The following is an 18,554-nucleotide window of genomic DNA, read 5'->3' on the forward strand; positions in this document are numbered from 1 at the left end:
TGTGATGTTACAGATTCAGGCTTCCTGAAGTGAGTTTTAACATCTGAACAATAACAGCAGCAATAAAAAAATCACAAACACTCCCTCTCTATAAATGTTTAGGGAAATATGCACTGTATTATCTTTATGTGAATATAAACACTGACTCTCTGGGCATCTTGCTGATATTTTGTAGTGGGTCCATTACTGCAGATGACAAATCAGAATTTAAATGTAACAAGGACTAGAAAGAATTTATAAAGCCTTTATAAGCAGAGATTTCACTCGCTTTCCCTAACCCCTATTTAATTACAGAGCCTTTCTGATGCTGCACAATACAATTTATAGTTACTATTAAAAGTAGCCTACCCAAAATTATTAGCTAGGTGCAAAGAAAGGAATGAGAAATTAACAAAGGAATTAGTTATTAAATTAGAAGCTATGGCATTTATAATATAAAAATAAAAGTGAACAGGGTTCTTTTTAACTTAGGTATTTTACTATCTTTTAACAAATCATTATTAAAACCAGAAATATATAAAATAGTGCCATTTATCCTGAACAATCAGTGATTTATAAATTATTATATATGGTACAACATTTCAAGCTTTCCATTGCTTTTTTGAATATGAGTCTGAATATTTGAATATTCCTAATGGGAATCAGTGGTACTAAGGTAAAATAAATAATCATAGTAGGAGGACAGGATACTGTTTGCTGCAGAGAGGAAATACCACATTTTAAATCTATGCTATCCTGGATCTTGGCCAAAACACCAACACAACTCTGCACTAAAAAAACCCTGTGTATCATGTAAATGCATATTTTAACGAGCTAAACCTACAAGTAACTTCAGCGCTCTTTCTTCTCCTGGTATCTGAGTGCAGGCTTTCATAGCAGTGAAGAGTGAGATTCTGGCAGATATAGATGCATGTATTTGAGGTTTCTTTTGAGATATTCTCTGCTTCCTAAATAGCTAATGAAGTAGGGTCAACATGCAGGTAAAAATGAAGTCTCCCAGCTGCTATGAGGTATATTGGAAGCTTTATTTTGACCTTTGGTATTCAACTCATGCCAATTCAACTGAGACAGACAAGAACGATACCACAGTGTTTGCATCTTGTACCATTCAAAAAGCAAAAATGCTAAGTGTATGCTCAGTTTGGTGTGTCAAAAGATGAAACAAAAGACGGTGATGAGTGAATGTACCAAGCTATGTTGTCTCTTTTGACTTTCTTACCTCATTTACATAGACCCAGTGACTATCCTTTGATGCAAGGTTGGTTTCCACAGCCTACAAAAATAAAAAGAAATATAATAATAAAAATAAATAAAACATGTGAAACGTATTCCAGAAAGAACTTACATAAAAAGGTACTATAAAACTCATTTTGATTGCTTTCGTTGCTATTGACATTGTTTCAGTATAGTTCTTTTCATCTCTTCCACTGCTGCTTCATGGAGGGGTATCTTATCGGTGGTAGTCACATTTCTCTGACTTCAGTATCTAAACCAAAGTACCCTGTACGATGAAGATATTCCCTAGATGTATCACAAAAGCATATTGGAGCAGGGTGGTACATCAACATGATAAGGGATCCTGTGATGAACAACTGCACACAGAACATGCAGTTCATGAGATTTAACTTCTGTATATCTAATGCATCCTAGTAGGCTGGGTTTCTTTTCAATGTGCCTCTGCCTCATTACAACTCTGATAGTTTAACTGTTACCTAACCTATTTAATGAGAAACACCACTGAGACACTCAAGTGAAGTTCATATGAGTCATCCTCTCTTCATATTTACATAAGACCCAAGAAAAAGCTATGATTTGCACGGACACTTTTTCTGGCTTCCTGGTGTGGACTTGGGTAGTCATACATATTACAACAACCCATCTCATCGGACAGCATATTTATCCATACACATATAACCCTCATGATTCACTAAGGTGCTAAAATTGGGAAAGACTGCTAACACAAACAGCACTACTAGTACTGAGGACCTCAGAGGAAGGATTTGGCAATATACGTAGAAGTTTCTAACTGCCCCCTTTGTTTGACATAGATAAGCTTACTTCAAGATACTTTATAGTCTAATAAAGCAATATCAAGCATCAAGAGGTGTACACTACAGCGATAATGATATTGCTAATGTCCTTCTTAACACACGGTTAAACAACTATTGTGGATTCACCTCACCTAATAAAACAGGACAGCGCACACATGTATTTCAGGAGGCCGTTCATTACACAAAGTTTTGAATGTCCCTGCCTTCAACCACTTCCTTCTTCTGTGCCAATATGACTCCATTTATTGAGCAGATATTCTTATCACTGTGTTATATATGGCCCTATGAATCACTGAAATGAACCTGGTTAGAAAAACAAATACAGGTGAACAAAATACTTCCAGTTACTCTTTTTTAACCTGGATAATTTTCCACACCCTGTTCATTGTGTGTGGCCTCAAAAACAATTGCACCGGTACAGAGAGACTCTGTAGACTGTGGCACTGGGCTGGGCAGCCACATCATCAACCACCTTCCTCTCCAGAACACATTTGCATTATAAGCCTCTCAGATATTTAGCGTCAGATGGGATGAATCACCTTCTCTCATGACACTGACTACAGATGACTGGCTTAGAATAAACGCCCACGACTTATAAGGCTGCTGTGAAATTACAAGCTATCCATCCTTAATATAGGCAAAGGGAGTATTGTTACCCGATCCTGGCAAAAAAACAAACCAAAAACTGGCTAAGTAGCCAACACCAATATTTTTAACATTACTCTTAGTTTATACTGTGTTAAAAAAAAGAAAAAGGTAGTATAAATTACTTGCCTAAGTAATTGTGTTTAAAAACTTTACTCATTTGTGCAGCCTACACAAACCTAGGAGAAAATTGTGGACAATACACATACCTCAATCTATTTCTCATGTCCACAAGGTGAACGACTCCTTTAAAGAGACAAAAATCCCAAAAGAGAAACCGCAAAGTTGGAAGAAAAAAATAAACACAGACAGGCCACAGTATTTCTCATCATCATCATAAACCGCATTATGGGAAATTAACTATCCCTGGTGTCAAAGCAGATGATAACCACTAGAGACAATGTTTCTGACAACATAATCCTCTCCTAAGCATGCAGTGAAAAATTCTCTCTCTTGGTATTTGTCTCCCTTGCATTTTTTTTAAGCTGGCAAGAAAATTAAACTGACCACCTAATTGAGGAATTGCAGCTATTAAGAAAGCTAGCAGTAATGAAAGTGAGGGCAAAAACTTGTAGATTTTCTCCCTATTCACCTCTTTAACGTATTCAGACAAAGCCAAAATAGCCAGGTGCTGTAACATATAGAGGGAAAGCAAAGTGCTGCCAACATTAGCAAAGCAGAACTAAATAATGCTCAGGTGCAGAGTTATTGCATTGGCTACATTTTGTGATTTATCTGCAACAGTGAGCAATTTGTATGAATAAATGCTAAGTCTGGGGAGCCACAAGAGCTGGGGAATTTGAAATGAATTATTGTAACTCATTCTGGGTTCACATATCTGGGCCAAAGTTTTTAAAATGAGGTGCCTAAATTTAGGTTGCTAAGAGTTTATCTTTAGTCATCAGAGTGCTAGACCGTTCAGCACCTCCTACAGAAGTCAATGGCTCTGCACTCTAAAAGCCTGAAATGTATTTAGAAACATAACCGTAGGTAGGCAAGTTTAAGTATCTATAAATACCTTGTGTTTAGAGCTGCAACACATAGCATGAAGCATTATTCTAAACCCAGACATTTCTGCTCCTGAGAGGGAGCAGAAACTTCTTGCATTTTGTACTTTAGATTTTGCACCATATTTACAGACTTGCTGTCCTAAAGAATCTTAAAAAGAACTATTGAAAGACACATTTCAGAGGTTTCAACCTTCTGAGAGCACTGGTGTATTGGAGGTGTATTGCTGGAGGCTCATGGAAGTTAAGCAGTGTGAAGAGCAAGCTCCTGGACACCTGTGATATCATAAAAAAATTTATTCAGAATTCTTGGAATAAGAAATAAATTACATGTTTGTAACTTATGGAACTTCTTTTTCTTTGAAGAGGAAAGAGTATCAGCATTTGGGAGATTATGGTCACCCATTTTTAATTAGTTTTTAATTATTCAAGCTGTTCAAGATCTTGTTATTTGTTTAAGCTTGTGCCTCCATCCCTTCAAAAAGAAAAAAAAATTGTCCATGAAACATCCTGAAGGAGTTATTACAGCCTATTTTATAAATGCACCCTATATTAAAGAAAGTAGACTAGGAATTTGTGTGATGAGGAAAAGCTCTGCCATCTATTGGGGCAGGATTCATGTTACAGGGTTTTTTGTGGAAAAATTATTAATATAGGTGCAAAATATCCTAGTTCTTTATATACTCTATATGTACATAGGGTCTAGCTGACACTTGGGAGTAATTAATGCCTCACAACATTTCTATCAAATAGAAAGTCTGCTTTTGAGATAAACAGTGCACTGGAAATTAAAGAGCATCCATCTTTCCTTTATTTTCTCTTGGACTAGCAAATAGCTTCTACGAATTTGGAAAAAAGAGTGGTTTTTTGAGACTGTATGACTTTCTTCCTCCCCAACTACATTTCAACAGCCAAATGTTAAAATGCAGAACCCAAACAAGAGAATTATAATTCACTCAGTGGACCACTATTAATGACAACATCTAAATGATATTATCAGAATCGGGCCAGACTGGGAGGAGGGGAAGGGGAGCAGTGAATGTAGAAAACTGTTTATAATTTCTCAATAGAAAGCATTTGTGATAGAAATGAAATAGGGAGACACTGAAAATCAAAATACGAGCATTGAGATTCCTGATCTCATACCAACAATGATAAAAGAAAACAATAAGATGCTTCATGAAAAATTATCAAAGATATTTTCATGTATATGGCTTTTTTTACTTTTAATGTATAACTTAAAATAATTTACTGCCAAGAATCCATGACAACATTATTTTATTGGAATACAGCGGAGACGAAATATTTACATTGCCTTTATGAATAAGTAGCTCGGTTCATTATTTTATCTAATGGCAGTTGCAGGATTAAAAGGAGAAGTTAGGAAAGCAAGCAATAAATACCGCTATGTTCAGAAATAAAGCAATTCTGCAGGGAAAAAAAAAAAAAAAAGAACAGAAACAGTCCTTTCCTGACCACCTCAAAAAATCTGAAACTGAAAACATTTCCAAGCGTATAATGGCTGGCTAGTAATAGGGAAGGCTCTTTTCCACAATACCTGGCTGCTTTGCCAGGGTCAGCACCCTGGTATTAACAGCAAAAAGCGGACTGTGTAGAAAGGAATGTAGGGATGAGTGGCTGGACACAACTTAGAGAGATGCTGGTGGGTGTTCAAACAGACATGGGCAGACTGTGTTCCAGTGACAGCAGGTTGTGCTGAAGAGCTTAGGCTTACATGCATCTGTGTTATAGTTACAAACCTGTTGTCTCCTTACTGTGGACCCAGAGGGACAGGCAGTAGGAATGTCTGGAAGACCCGTAACCAACCCCGGGATCCTAGAAGGAAATGTCTTGCAGATGGCAAACACAGATGGTCCTGTTGTGTCTACATTTTTGGAAACAAGGGCTGCCACCCTGAAATCCGTGATATAAAAGAACCACCAGAGTGTTTTGCTAGGAGGGATATCAAAGTAGTAAAGGGTATTTATTACTTGCGCATCCGTTACCTTAATGGTGAGGATAAAGAGTATCATAGCTTTCGAGAAAAAAAATGAATGAGAGGGAAAAGTGGGGAGTTCACAGTTAGAAAATAATTTGGAAAGAGTGTCCTAAGAGATACCGAAAGAACACAAAACCAAAGTTGTTGCCAACCGATGACTAATTACAGCTGGCAGCAGAGAGCAGATACACCTGCAACGTGATGAGCGCTCCATGGAGGCACCGGCAGATATACCCGACCATCTCGAGACCACAGCTCCCGAACCAGGTCGCATTACAAATCTCCTCCTACGCAGGTGTCTTCCAGCTTGCAACCCCACTGCAGCCCCCTGCCAACCAGACAGACTGCCAACGGCCAGTCCCCAGGACGCTTACAGCAGAAAACCAGGCACAGAGCAAGCTAGCCAGTGAGCATCTGAAGAGCGAGCTTGCAGGAGACCTGAGTTATTTTTAGAGACCAGGACGGTGGGGGATGAAATTAGGAAATACTCAAGGTCAGATTTACTACTATGAAATAAGTAAAAAAAATAGATATGCCTTCATCATAGGCAAATATCTGGTTCTTCTGAAGTCATTTGTCATCTTTCCCTTCATATTTCTGAAGCAACCGGCATGACAATAACAGATAAGCCTCTTTTTTTTTTTTTCTTTTTTTTTATTATTCATAGTGAAGGTATAAGTAAAGAAGGGCTTTGGGAGGTAATCATGTCTAATTCTTAGCTCTTTACAAATCTTTCATAAGGGATCAGTCTTGGCCCTTACAATTCATTACCTACTCACTTTGCATTTGCCACTGGACAGGTTTCAAAAGAAAATTGTTTCCAGCTCTTATTGTACCAAGCAAGGTTGTAGCCAATGACCTGCTTCAAAAAGCAGCTTCTTTTTTTTCCCTTGACATTCTTGGAGAAATTATTTAATTACTGTCTTTTCTTGCCCCCCCCAAAAAATAAGAAGAATTCTTCAGAACCATTTTGAAATCTATTATAGTAAAACAACGATGGGGAAAAAAAAAAGTCACTACCTTCTTCATAGCATTTTGTAAGCCTGAACCAAACCTAGCTCCAACTGCTGACTTTCATTGCAGGAGATGGACTTATATTTTTAGAAATGGCTTTGTTCTTGATTTAAATGTCCAGAAAAACATCCTAGGAATCAGGAAACTGGTTTGGATCCCAAAGAAGAGATACAGACCAAGTTTCCAATGCAATACATCTGATAGTAATTAATTGGATAGTATCAAAGTGCACCTGTTTATCTGAGAAGCTTTGTGTATGTCGTGGATACAAATAAGTTAAGGTAAGAGATACGAAAAAGTCAATTCTGGTAGAGCAGATGGGTTCAGCCTATATCCCCTAGATACCCGATTTATATTTAGAAACTTCTTCAATTAAAATAATGCAGTTCACATCCAGGAGTGAATTGCATAGGTAGTACAACTTCACAGAAAAACAATTTCTCTGTAGCAGTTACTGAGATTCTTGCACTTCATTAGAACCTTTCTTTCCTTTGCATTTTAAATAAATACCTCTTGGTTCAGTATCTCCAGAGGAGCATAAATCCTATAATGTTTAATAGATTAAAAATAAATAAATAAAATAAGCATTACTAGCCACAATAAATAATGTATTTATAAATATAATTTTTAAAAATCTCCTTATAATACTTATAGTGTACCAAAGAATACTCCAGACTGATATTGTTCCTAAAGCTTAATTGGTAATGGTACCATTAGTACAGGGATTAAAATGAAATTTTCCAGACCACAGTACAACATCCCAACTCTAGATGAAAAGTCATAAAACTAAGATATTTTGGACTAAGAACCTTGAAGAGAAAAAACTCAGTTGCGGTAAACTGAATCAGGACTGTAAGTTTACTTTTCTCATTTAATACAGGTTAATTAAAATTTCTAAATGTCATTTCAAAGTGAAATATGAAATTCTTCCTTCTCTACACGGTAAAACGGGAATTTAAAGAGGTTCCATGACATACTTTTTTAGATCAGAGAATTCACTGAACCTGACCCTTTCTTACTGAACATCATTCTCCGTGAAGAATTTGTACTTTTAATAAAAAAGGTTTTGCCAGAAATTCTATATTCTTCCTTTTTCTGAACATCTTCCTAGAAATGTGCACATAGACACTTTTTAAAAAAACAACTTAGCAGGCTCACGGAGTCCCTGTCTTTCCCTATCACTACCTCGTGTCAATGATACAGTAAATTTCCCTGCACTTACAACAGAAGCTGTCAATTCTGAATCTCGGTACATACTAGCTTCGTACAAGTGATTAATGAACCACAAACATAACTTGCTTTTAACATCCATATTTCTTGATAATTCACTGTGCGTATTACTTCATTCTTGGTCTACACTCTGTAAACATATTACTAAAAAACCTCACTCAGTGGGGGCATTTTTTCAAGTTATCATGCATTGTTACATTAAAACATGAAGCCTGATATTTCCTTGTTACTCTTATGCAGAACTGCATTGCTAAGAAAAGCCATGCTTCCCGCAGTGGTACTGATGAAGCACAAGCAATTATTGAAAGGCTATCATGAGATTGGATGGTATTTTAACAGTTCTGGGCTCCTCCAGTAGTATAAACCTATAAACCTGGTATATTCAGCTTGAATCTCCCACAAAAGGTAGGCCAAATACACTTCTCTATACACTTCTACTCAGATGTCTGGTCATTAGTCTGGGATAGCTATCCAGTGTTCTTGTTCCCCACAAACTCTGTAATATTTCATTTATGGTCTCTGCCCAAACAATATGAGGTGGTCCTTTCTTGACCTCTGTCTCAGTTCCTCCACAAGCTAAATAACTCAACCTAATAAAGGAAAAAAAGAGGGAAAAAAAGAAAAGGAGGGGAAAAAAAAAGAAAAATAGGAAAAAAAAACCCATCCCAGAGCAAATTCCCAAATACTGTCCACAATTGAGTTCCATTTTCAGTTGCTAATAAGACATTTCATGCAAACAGGAGTAAATATGACCCAAACCTTCACCAGCTTTTAGCACACACCCCTACAGTTGATGAATGCTAATTAGAAGGTGTACATGACATTTTGCACAATATGATTTGACAATAGCCCAAACTGAAATATACTAATAATGTATTTTAAAGTTTGTACTGCACTAGTTGCCTCTTATTTAGGTCATAGGCGATCAGAAAAAAACTACACTGAAGAAAACCTACATAACAGTTTAATGTTAAAGAGAAATATTGGAGAAGAAGAAAATAAGAAAGAGTGGGAGAAGAGGAACTATACACTGCAACTTCTCCTGGCTACACGGCTGTAAATGTTCTTGAATAACTACTGTGATATATGTGACATTGCCTTTTGTTGTAACCTTAACCATTTCAGTGTAATGCCTCAGGATTTCTGTTTAATCTTATTCCCATTTTATAGGTAATGCTTATTATATACAATCTCTGTTGCCATTCCACTTAATGCATATTCCACTGACTGATGCATAAAAGAGAAGTACTGTATGTGGAACTCTTCCAAAAGCATTCAGTAAGAATTTACTTTTCAAAGCTCAAATGTCACATTCTATTTATAAACGTGGTAACTGTTGACCATTTAACTACGTGGCGCAGTGGTGACACCGGATAATTGCACAGCTGTCAGAAAGCAACATTTCCGTAAAGACATAAATCTAATGTTAACTAAAGAACATAACCTCTCAGAAATCTTGTACTTAAAATTTTACCAAAGCCACATGCTAAGTTGACTGTGAAGACCCAATGAAATCTTTGAAAAGAATAACTAAATTTTGCTCTTAGACACTGAATTTCTTTTTGAAAATAACAGCTTTGTACATTTATATTATATTTAAAAGTCTCACCTTTTTAGAGACAATTTTGTAATGCTATGTTGAGAACTGTACTCCTGAAAGAGCCAAACTACAGAGAACAAACTAAAATTCATCAGAACTGGCCAGCATTTGGAGCTTGGGGGTTTTTTGGTTGGTTTGCTTTGGTTTTCCACCTGCCTCCCATTAAGAGAAGAAATCACCTGAAACAATTTAGCAGTTTAAGTTTTCTGTTTGTTTGAAATGCCTACATGGGGTTGACCAGAAGGTATGAAGGTTGAAAATGGCTTGTCAGGCATAGATCCTTGGTAAATAAACCTATTTTCAGCATGGATGATTGCTCTCTATTCTCATAACGAGTCCAGGAATTCCACAGTCAGGGTATAACACATTTCAGTACACACCACCAGTCTCACACACGGTGCCCTCTCAGCTCAGAAACAATACCTTAAGCTCCAACTTCAGCTTGTGCTGGAAGTTCAATATAACTTTATAGAGTTTGCACAGTTTTCCAGGGTTTGATCTTTTTGTAGGTATAAACAGCAGATGGTAACTATATCATTAAAGAAAGATGCAAACTTCCTAGCTTTCAAACATGCACACAAAACCAAACTGTGAAAATACAACTTACATATTCCTAATTTCCTCTTTTAAAAGAAGTATGCTTTGTCTTGACAGCATGACAGCTGAAGCTCCCAGAATCACGTATCACGGCATAAACTCTGAACTGAAAGAACCAGCTATAGGGTCAAGAGACCACTTTGATTTTCATGAACTTACAGTTTTAATACTGATTCATCGCCTCTGGCACAATGTTGCCAATCACACTGCAAGGCTGTTACTTTACATAGGTTATGGATTTTTGAACTCTGTGAACTTGGAAAGATATATCCACATCAAAGGCTACCCTGTCCATTATCCATCTTTTCATCTGTTCACGTACATGCAGTCTCTTCTCTTAAATTCCTTAAAAATCCTGTATGGTTTTAAAGGAAAGATGACAACACTAGTCTTGCCTCAGCCTGAAATATAATCACTTTCAAACCAGTCCTTTTTTTACCTACAGAACTCTTATTTTAAATTGCAAAATAAATACATAAATAAAGCAAAATCCTTACAGGTCTGAGGACCTTCTTGTCAGTCATAGTGCATTTTACATGCACAAGCAGTGCCACAGGCTGTGTGAGACCTAAAGAACACCTTAAAGATCACCATAACCATCTCAAACCAGAAGATTCTTCCTGATCACTTCTGCCAAGAGGGAAGAATATTTGCTTTTCTTTATACTGCAAGAGGATGCTTGGCTTCTGTGTACTTGTCATGTGATAACTCTTTCAGGCTGCTCTAGGAGGAAAGAAACCCTTGGGGAGCAGTAATGGTGGTAATGGAAGGGCTAACTCTCCCTTTGTATGCCCACAGTCTTAATGACTTTATGCAAAGCCTTACAGGCTGAACAAAGGTCAGCAACGGCAGCAGTCACCCAGCACTGAGTACATATACAGCAGAAAACCAATGAGAAGCAGGCACAGAGAAGTTCACTTTTTGTTCACAGATTTTTCTTCCAAGTAGGTGTTCAAATAATCACCATTTTGGTCAAAACCTGTGATGTTTTGCACCTGCACTTTCTCAAAGCTTGCAGAGATGTACTGGAGCCCCCGTGGTTATCTCATTACTGCCAGTCTTCATCAGCTTTATCTTTGGCAGCAAGAATGATATTAAACATATATATTACAGTAATGGGGCATGAGCAGATTTGACTGGAAAACATACTTACTTTTCCTAAATGCTTGCACACAGTTATTCAGAGGAGTATAGCAAAGTTATTAATTTAAAAATATGTATTTCATCCTTTGAAACAATTTCCACTTCATCTAACTAACACAAGCTCACAGTGTTTGCAAAGTTATAGACAAATGGAGTTTTGAGAATGAACCTTTCTACATTGTCTGGAGCAACAGCTTATCTTCTGACTCTAGAGAAACCAGCATTCGTTACGGATTATGCCTTGATTCTTTTCTTGAAACCAAATCATTTTTAGCATTTTAACTACTGTAATTTTCTTCCCATTGTTTCTGAGGTAAATTTAGACAAAACACAGATTTGTGTTAGAATTTCCATGTACCTGAGCTTCCGTACAAATCCAGAGGAAGAAAAAAGTGAAACTAACAGGTTTTTAATTTTAAAATCTGAGCATGTTTGACTTGTGATATACTATCCTTACCGCTGATTTCTATTATTCCATCCATGCAGGTATGAAAGGATTCAGAATGGAAACTTCCATTACGTCTCATTAAAGTAGCTTACACCTCATTGACAAAAAATAGAGTAGAATATATGGTATATCATTTATGCAGAATGATTTATATAGAGGACCATGAGTCTGTTTTAAGCCTCTTATGACCAGCTGATGGCAAAAAAACCCAACAGTCCGCAAATACTATGGGATGAACACAGTTTTTAATATAACAATTGTGTTTGTGACAAACTATGACTAGAAAACAGAATTTCTTTTAATGTATATCCCATGAAAAGAGATTCAGATTTCAGACTAATATATGAAAGCATCCAACAAATGCTAATTTCTTTTTCTGAAGATAAAGTGAAAGCAACATGTTGTGTAACAATACAACAAATAGTGCTGAACAGGGAATTTGGCATGAAATTCGTCCTCCTTGAGGGAAAATCAATGGCAGATGGAAACAGGAACCAAGTCTATTAGTTGATCATTGTTTATAAAGTCTGTGGTGTGGTCAGATTTCCCAGTCTGCAGAATCTACTTAGGCACACTGAACTTTTGAGTAAGATAAAGGCCATGTGTTTGAGAAGTTATTGCGGGTATCTTTGGCTATGGCTGATGAGCAGTTTAACTGCAAAACTTTTAGAAAAAAAGATTTTACCTAGCGAAAATTTTAAAAAGACAGTGTCTTGGAAAGTGAATAAGCAGAAGGTGTCAAAATGGGAAGTTTGTGAGAGTTAAATGTAATGATAAAAAAAAAGAGGAAAAAACATGACATTGGAATGGACCATATTTTTATATCAGGGTTACATCTGTTTTTGTAGGAGACTCAAAAGAATGTGACAATAAACGTTACCAGCTGAAAAAATTGAATAAAGACACATCCTTAAGTGGTTACTTGATGGGAACATAATGCTATCACCTGATAGAAATTGTGGAAGAGAAGAACTAAGGACTAGAGATGCATCTGGAGACATGGGAGAAATTTGGAAAATTTTTGAAGAGAACACACAGGAAAAGAAGAGAAAATATTAATTTGACATGATGTTAGTTGTAAATACCTGCAAACAGAAAGACTTGGAGCATGTAAGCACAAAGACAAGACAGAGGAGTCATCAAATATGGCAAGAGAAAGAGTTGGTAACAGGGCAAGATAGCTGCACACAGAAACAGCAATGCTGCATAGAGCAAACAGACAAGCAAAAAAAGAGACCAGATGAACCCCGCAAGCACAGAGGAAGATAAAATCCAAGGGCTGAGACCTATGGGTGATGAGGACAACATATAGAAGATTAAAAAACATAAATGAAGGAGAGAGGAAAGGAGACAGGGGAGCTAGGAAGTAACCACAAAACCAGATGAAGGAAAAATAAAATTGAGAAGATTGGAGGTTCGCACAATACCAGGAACTGTTGAATTGCATGAGGGACAAATTGACTGGCCTGTCATCAGAGAGCACAGAAGGAAGAGGTCAGCAAGCTAGGACAAGAAACACGGCCTTGAGGCAGAAAAGAAATAAGAAAGAATAAAAAAAAAACCAACTTTGTTCACTTAGGTCAGGTGTCATTGTAAGCTTACTGCTAGATAAAGTAATATTTATACACAGGTGAGATCGATGCGCGTGCAAATTAAAGTAGGATGCAGCTAATGAAGATGAACAGACAGAAAAAAGACGTGGTAAAAAGAAACTCTAAGTGTAGCCACTGAAAACTATTCTCATTAAAACGGACCTTTCTTAGGTGATTCTTTCAGATAAAACTTTAAGTGCTGGCCTTGAGGGGCTAAGTCTGAAACTACTAGAAGAAAATGAAATATTAAAGAACACACAGGGCTCACAGTCTCTAAAACTACTTTTAACTTGTGAGACTATAAAAATATGTTAATGAAGATATACTAACAGCTATGTCCAAATAGAGAGGGCAGTGCAAGATGTAAAAATAACAATAAGAAAAATACAAATATGATGACTTTATAGTCAGAAATCGAATGATATTTATAGCAGATAACAGACATAAGAAATAAACAGGGACATCATGGTAAAACAGACTGAATATTTATAATGTATGGGAAGTATAATAAAGGAAAGAAAGACTTGCTGGGATAGTGGCCCTGCAGTCAAAATTGAATATAGAAGAATAACACTTACCTATTAAAAAGTTCTGCAGGAGTGGTGTGCATTTAATAAATTTTAAAATCTTAAAGCCAGAGGAAAAAAAAAATAATTGATCTTGTTGGATAGTGCAATTGTGAATTAAACAAAGCTAAGTACAGACAATGTTCCTAGCTTCATAATAGAGGACCTTAAAGAAATTCTAAATTTCCTCTGCCATCCTTAGATTTTGAGCTTTTCAATTATCCTATTTTCTCAGCAGTTATTCTTTTTGAACCTGAGAGCTTTAGTTGGTTATTTAATATTATCAGTAATGATCCTGACAAATACTATTAAAGGAACTAACTATGATAGAAAACTAGGAAGTATGATAAATACAGAGGTATTTAGAGAGCATTTAAAAATATGATGACTTCTGAAACCAGATAACTTAATTACGGTGAAATTCACTACTATGAAAAATAAGGTCATGCACTCAGAGAACAAAAAAACACTTTTGCTGTTATTTGAGACTTCATCAGTTTGAAAAACACCAGAGGCTTATTAGAGGTTTATTGTCTGTGATCTAGCAATTTGTGCACCCATGAACAATTAGACCCTAAGATGCATAAGCTGAAATGTTGTCAGTAGAGTAAGAAAGTATTAATACCAACAGAGGGAGACTCCTGTAGTCACTAGCAGGTTGAGAGTAGAGTTTAAGTTCAGATAGTTTAGTAGCAGAACCATAAGACAATATGCTTGCTGTATTTCAAGTGCTATTTTAAGTACCTTAGGAGGATAAAAACCAAAGCATCCCAAATGTTAAACTCGCATGGCCGTGCTAGCACAAGACATATGGATACAAGTAGTATCATGGATATATTCTGGCTGAGAATACAAAGGTTTCTAAGTATTATGGTGAGATTCTGAATTCATCTCACAACGGTAGTGGCAGGCCAAAATACACACAGTTCAATTTTGAGAGAGTGCGTGATCAGCTTATGAAAGTGATTATGGAATATATATTTATATATTATGGTGGCCTCTGTTCTCAGGGGACAGGAGCAAGTAAGTCAGGAGTTCATTTCTCATCTGAGACAGTACAGAAACCCAGCAGCAGCCTCCTGAGTTTTATAAGAAAGACACAAAAATATGCACTTTATACATTATAGACAGCAGCAGAGCTGCAAGAGTTAATACTAAGCCCCTGTTTCTATTAGGAACTCAGTAATTCAAGGTTTAATATCTCAGACATTCCAAATTGCATCTCCTGGAACTTGGCAAGCATCTTGTCAGCTCCGATGCAATTTGTTTTTCCAAACCCAAATTGTTCTTAAAAGATTAAGGTGTTGTAATTTTTTAAAGCAATAAGTACAAAAGCAGTAATCCTTTACCATTGTGATAAAAGAACTAATTTTTCAAAGTCTATTTAGGTAGCTGAGTTGCTATTTTCTGAATTTAGGGCTGAGAAAAGAAGACTGATTACTCCAGCTCTGAAGAGCTTGGATTAAAAAAAATGATGCTATTCCACGGAAACCATATGATTCAAGAATTAATAATGTAATATGGGATGAATATTAGCTCCGTTCAAGTCAAGGGGGACAAGAGTTGATCCTCAGGAGTCTTCTGTCTCTCAAATACTGCTTCAAATCCTCCAAAACTGATAGATTTAGAAGATTATATTAAAAGCCAGTTAGTCCATATGATTTTGTAAAGTAACTCAGTTAACAGGTCCTTACAAAAGGACCTATTACAAACAAATACACACCAAACATAAGCAAAGAAATCTTAGGCTCCACTTTCTTGATGAAAGTAGGTATCACAGAGTTCTGGGGAGGGGAAAAACCCACACACCTTCTGCTATGTGCAGTGTTCAAATCAGGCTGGTACCAGTCCCATACTGGTGAGCCCCAAGGTAATATAAAAACAGTTTTCAATAGAATGGAGAAGGAAAAAAGATAATAATAATGTAGTACTATTAGATCTATTTTTGCAGTTGGAAATTAAGGCAGAGAGATCAAGTACTTGATAAGCGTCGCACACAACACATGACAGAACAAGGAGCTCAAGTCACTTGCCATTGTTCAAGGCCTTCAACAGTAATCCTTGCTTTAAAAATCTGGATCCTTTCTTGCCTTCAGTAACATCAGACGGATTCATTACAGCAAAAGATGTGCTTAACCTGCTGCTTTCTGCTCCAGAAGAGGGAAAAGACAACACACACTTGGAGAAACACATTCTTAGCATTGTCCCATTTGGTATCTCCACTTGAAGAGTACTTTAAAGATGTGTACTCTTACCTATGCACATAAATCTGTGCCTTTTATGGCTTTCTCCATTACAGCATTCAAACTGAAAACAAAACCTTAACTTACAAGAGTATCACTGCAAGTTTGCCCTTGCAAATTGTATCCCGTTGCATCACATCTACAGCTACTCCTAAGCCAGAAGGAGGCAGAAGTATTTTTGCTTCATGAATCTGAAGCTCATAGCCAAAAGTCTCCAGCCACAATCCAGATCACCCTGCCTTTCCCTGGGTAGATATACACGTGTGGTTTTGTATGTGCACATTTGTGTGGATATACTCCCACATTTATGTATACCCACACAAAGGTAAACAAACAAAAAATGGAGGGAAGAAAACCAGGCCAGCAGTAACATCCAAAACATCCAGCTCTAAGCATAAGGGGTATTTTTTAAACAAAGTTGTGTTCTCACCACCCTGAACAGGGACTCAGAAAAACTGACTCATGGATTTGTCATAAAATTCCTGGAAAAATATGAGTAAATTTTCTCAAGTTTGATGTACAGGAATAACCAACTCCATATTATATATGTGTGTTTAGATATATACATACATAGATATATACATGCGTAAAATGTTGTAAATCTAAGACTGACACAGGTAGGCAAACCACTGTTGCAATGGTTCCAGCAACCTGCATCATCTAGAACAGCAGAATTGTATTAGTAGCTATGCTAAAAAGTGAAAACTCTTTGCATACGTTTTGGCCATTGATTTTTAAGTTTGGCTATATCTAAGTAGGATTTATTGGTCAAATTATACACTTACCTGGAAATCAATATAAATCATTAGACCACACAGTTTGTTTCTCTTCTGCTTATATGTCATGTATTCACTCACGTCTGTGGCTTTAGGAACAAGAAAACAGAGGAGGGCGGTCCTTTTGAAACGGTTTGAATATGTACCGTTTGTATTTGTATTTGAATGTGTACCATTTGTACATTCGGTAACCATTTGTCTGCTTCTGAGAGAAAGATGCCTTTCCCACCCAGGGCAACACTTCTGCGACAAGTGGCAAGGAGCCATTTCCCCTGCTAGATTTACTACTGCCTTGCCTTTGAGAGCACATTTCAGCTCCTCAGTTAGCTGTGTCAGGTGAGATACCACATGGCTGAGCTCTGTGCAAATTGCCTCTCACGGCAGCCTACGTACCGTGCTCAAACATCACTTTCCCTAACCTCCCATTGTTCCCTGTTTGTTTTCATTAAGTCTATTCAGCAGTTCTCTCTAAAAAGCTATGTCTTGGGTGTCTCTCTCTCAGCTGACTTCTTCCTGCCCCTTTCAACAAGCACAAGACATTACCCACCTATCTGTGCTGCACAGCTGAAACAGAAAAACCATCAGTCAAGTGAGAAGACTGCAGCACACTCCTATGCTATTATTTTGCTTTCCTTTAGCTACTCCATACTCACTATTTCAGAGAAAGATTTATTTCCAAAATTAATTGCAAGTACTCAACCAGTCTTTATTCTAAAACCCTCACCAGCTACTTCCTCCGTTCCAAACCCGGACACAGATGGAGCCGTTTGCCCCTGTCTGTAGATAAAACTCTACAAAGTCTTCCTCTCTCTCTATACCACCTTTTTCCTCTTGCCTCCCTGGACAGACTGAAGAGTCTACAGCAGCTGTGCAAAAATCCTACACCATTGATTTTCCTGCTCTTTTTAAAATGAAAGAAAGAACCTGGTATTTTGAGCCACGTCTCTCTCTTGTTTTCTGGGTGTTGACTAAAGATATATTAGGCTTAATAAGGTATATTCAAAAAGACTTTAGCTTCCAACCCAAGCTTTTTTCTCAGTTTTGGTTACTCCAACACCTTTTCTCCTGATACTTGAGCCTTCTTGCTCAGAGAGCTCTGCCTCTATACTTGGGATGGAGCCAATGACAGGATTCACCAGCTCTCACCCTCTCTGTTCTTCAGGGCTGTGACCTTGCACCACCTGACATTGCACTGTGAGAAACGAACAGGCAAAACTAGTCTTCACCAGCTTCCAAAAGCCAAGCAAAATTATTTTCTAACCCATCTAGTTATAAAATGGGGATGACATTTTTTCTTGGCCTCAGTAAACAGGAATAAATAGCCACTGCAATTCTCAATTCTCATTTAGCATAGCGACAGATACATAGTCTTATTTGTGTAAAAGCTATGCATATGTGCATACATACTCTTCCAAATACCCTCTACCACAGGGTACAGCTGCCATCCAAGCCAAGTGCCATAAATTCCTTAGAAAAATTATACTTGCTCAAAAAACTAAAATAATAACAACAAAAAGCAACCAAAACAACTATCTGGCATTCTTACACTGTTCTCATTTGAAATTCCACTACTATAACTCATGATGGATTAAGAGCAACCAAAAAGCATAATCCCAGGATGGATTTTAAACAGTTTTGTTCAT

The 18,554-nt window shown here is 37.0% G+C and overlaps 1 protein-coding gene across 2 annotated transcripts in view; it reads right to left on the reverse strand.

Annotated features, from left to right (window-relative positions):
• The window catches only part of GRID1 (glutamate ionotropic receptor delta type subunit 1), a 542,454-nt gene that overhangs the window by 126,566 nt on the left and 397,334 nt on the right, over positions 1–18,554 (reverse strand). For both annotated transcript variants that reach the window (XM_075154298.1, XM_075154299.1), the window contains exon 5: positions 1,220–1,273. In XM_075154298.1, coding sequence (XP_075010399.1) covers positions 1,220–1,273 — 54 coding nt within the window. The remainder of the gene's footprint in view (positions 1–1,219; positions 1,274–18,554) is intronic.

The sequence above is a fragment of the Calonectris borealis genome, chromosome 7 (genome assembly GCF_964195595.1).
Source record: "Calonectris borealis chromosome 7, bCalBor7.hap1.2, whole genome shotgun sequence".
NCBI lineage: Eukaryota > Metazoa > Chordata > Aves > Procellariiformes > Procellariidae > Calonectris > Calonectris borealis.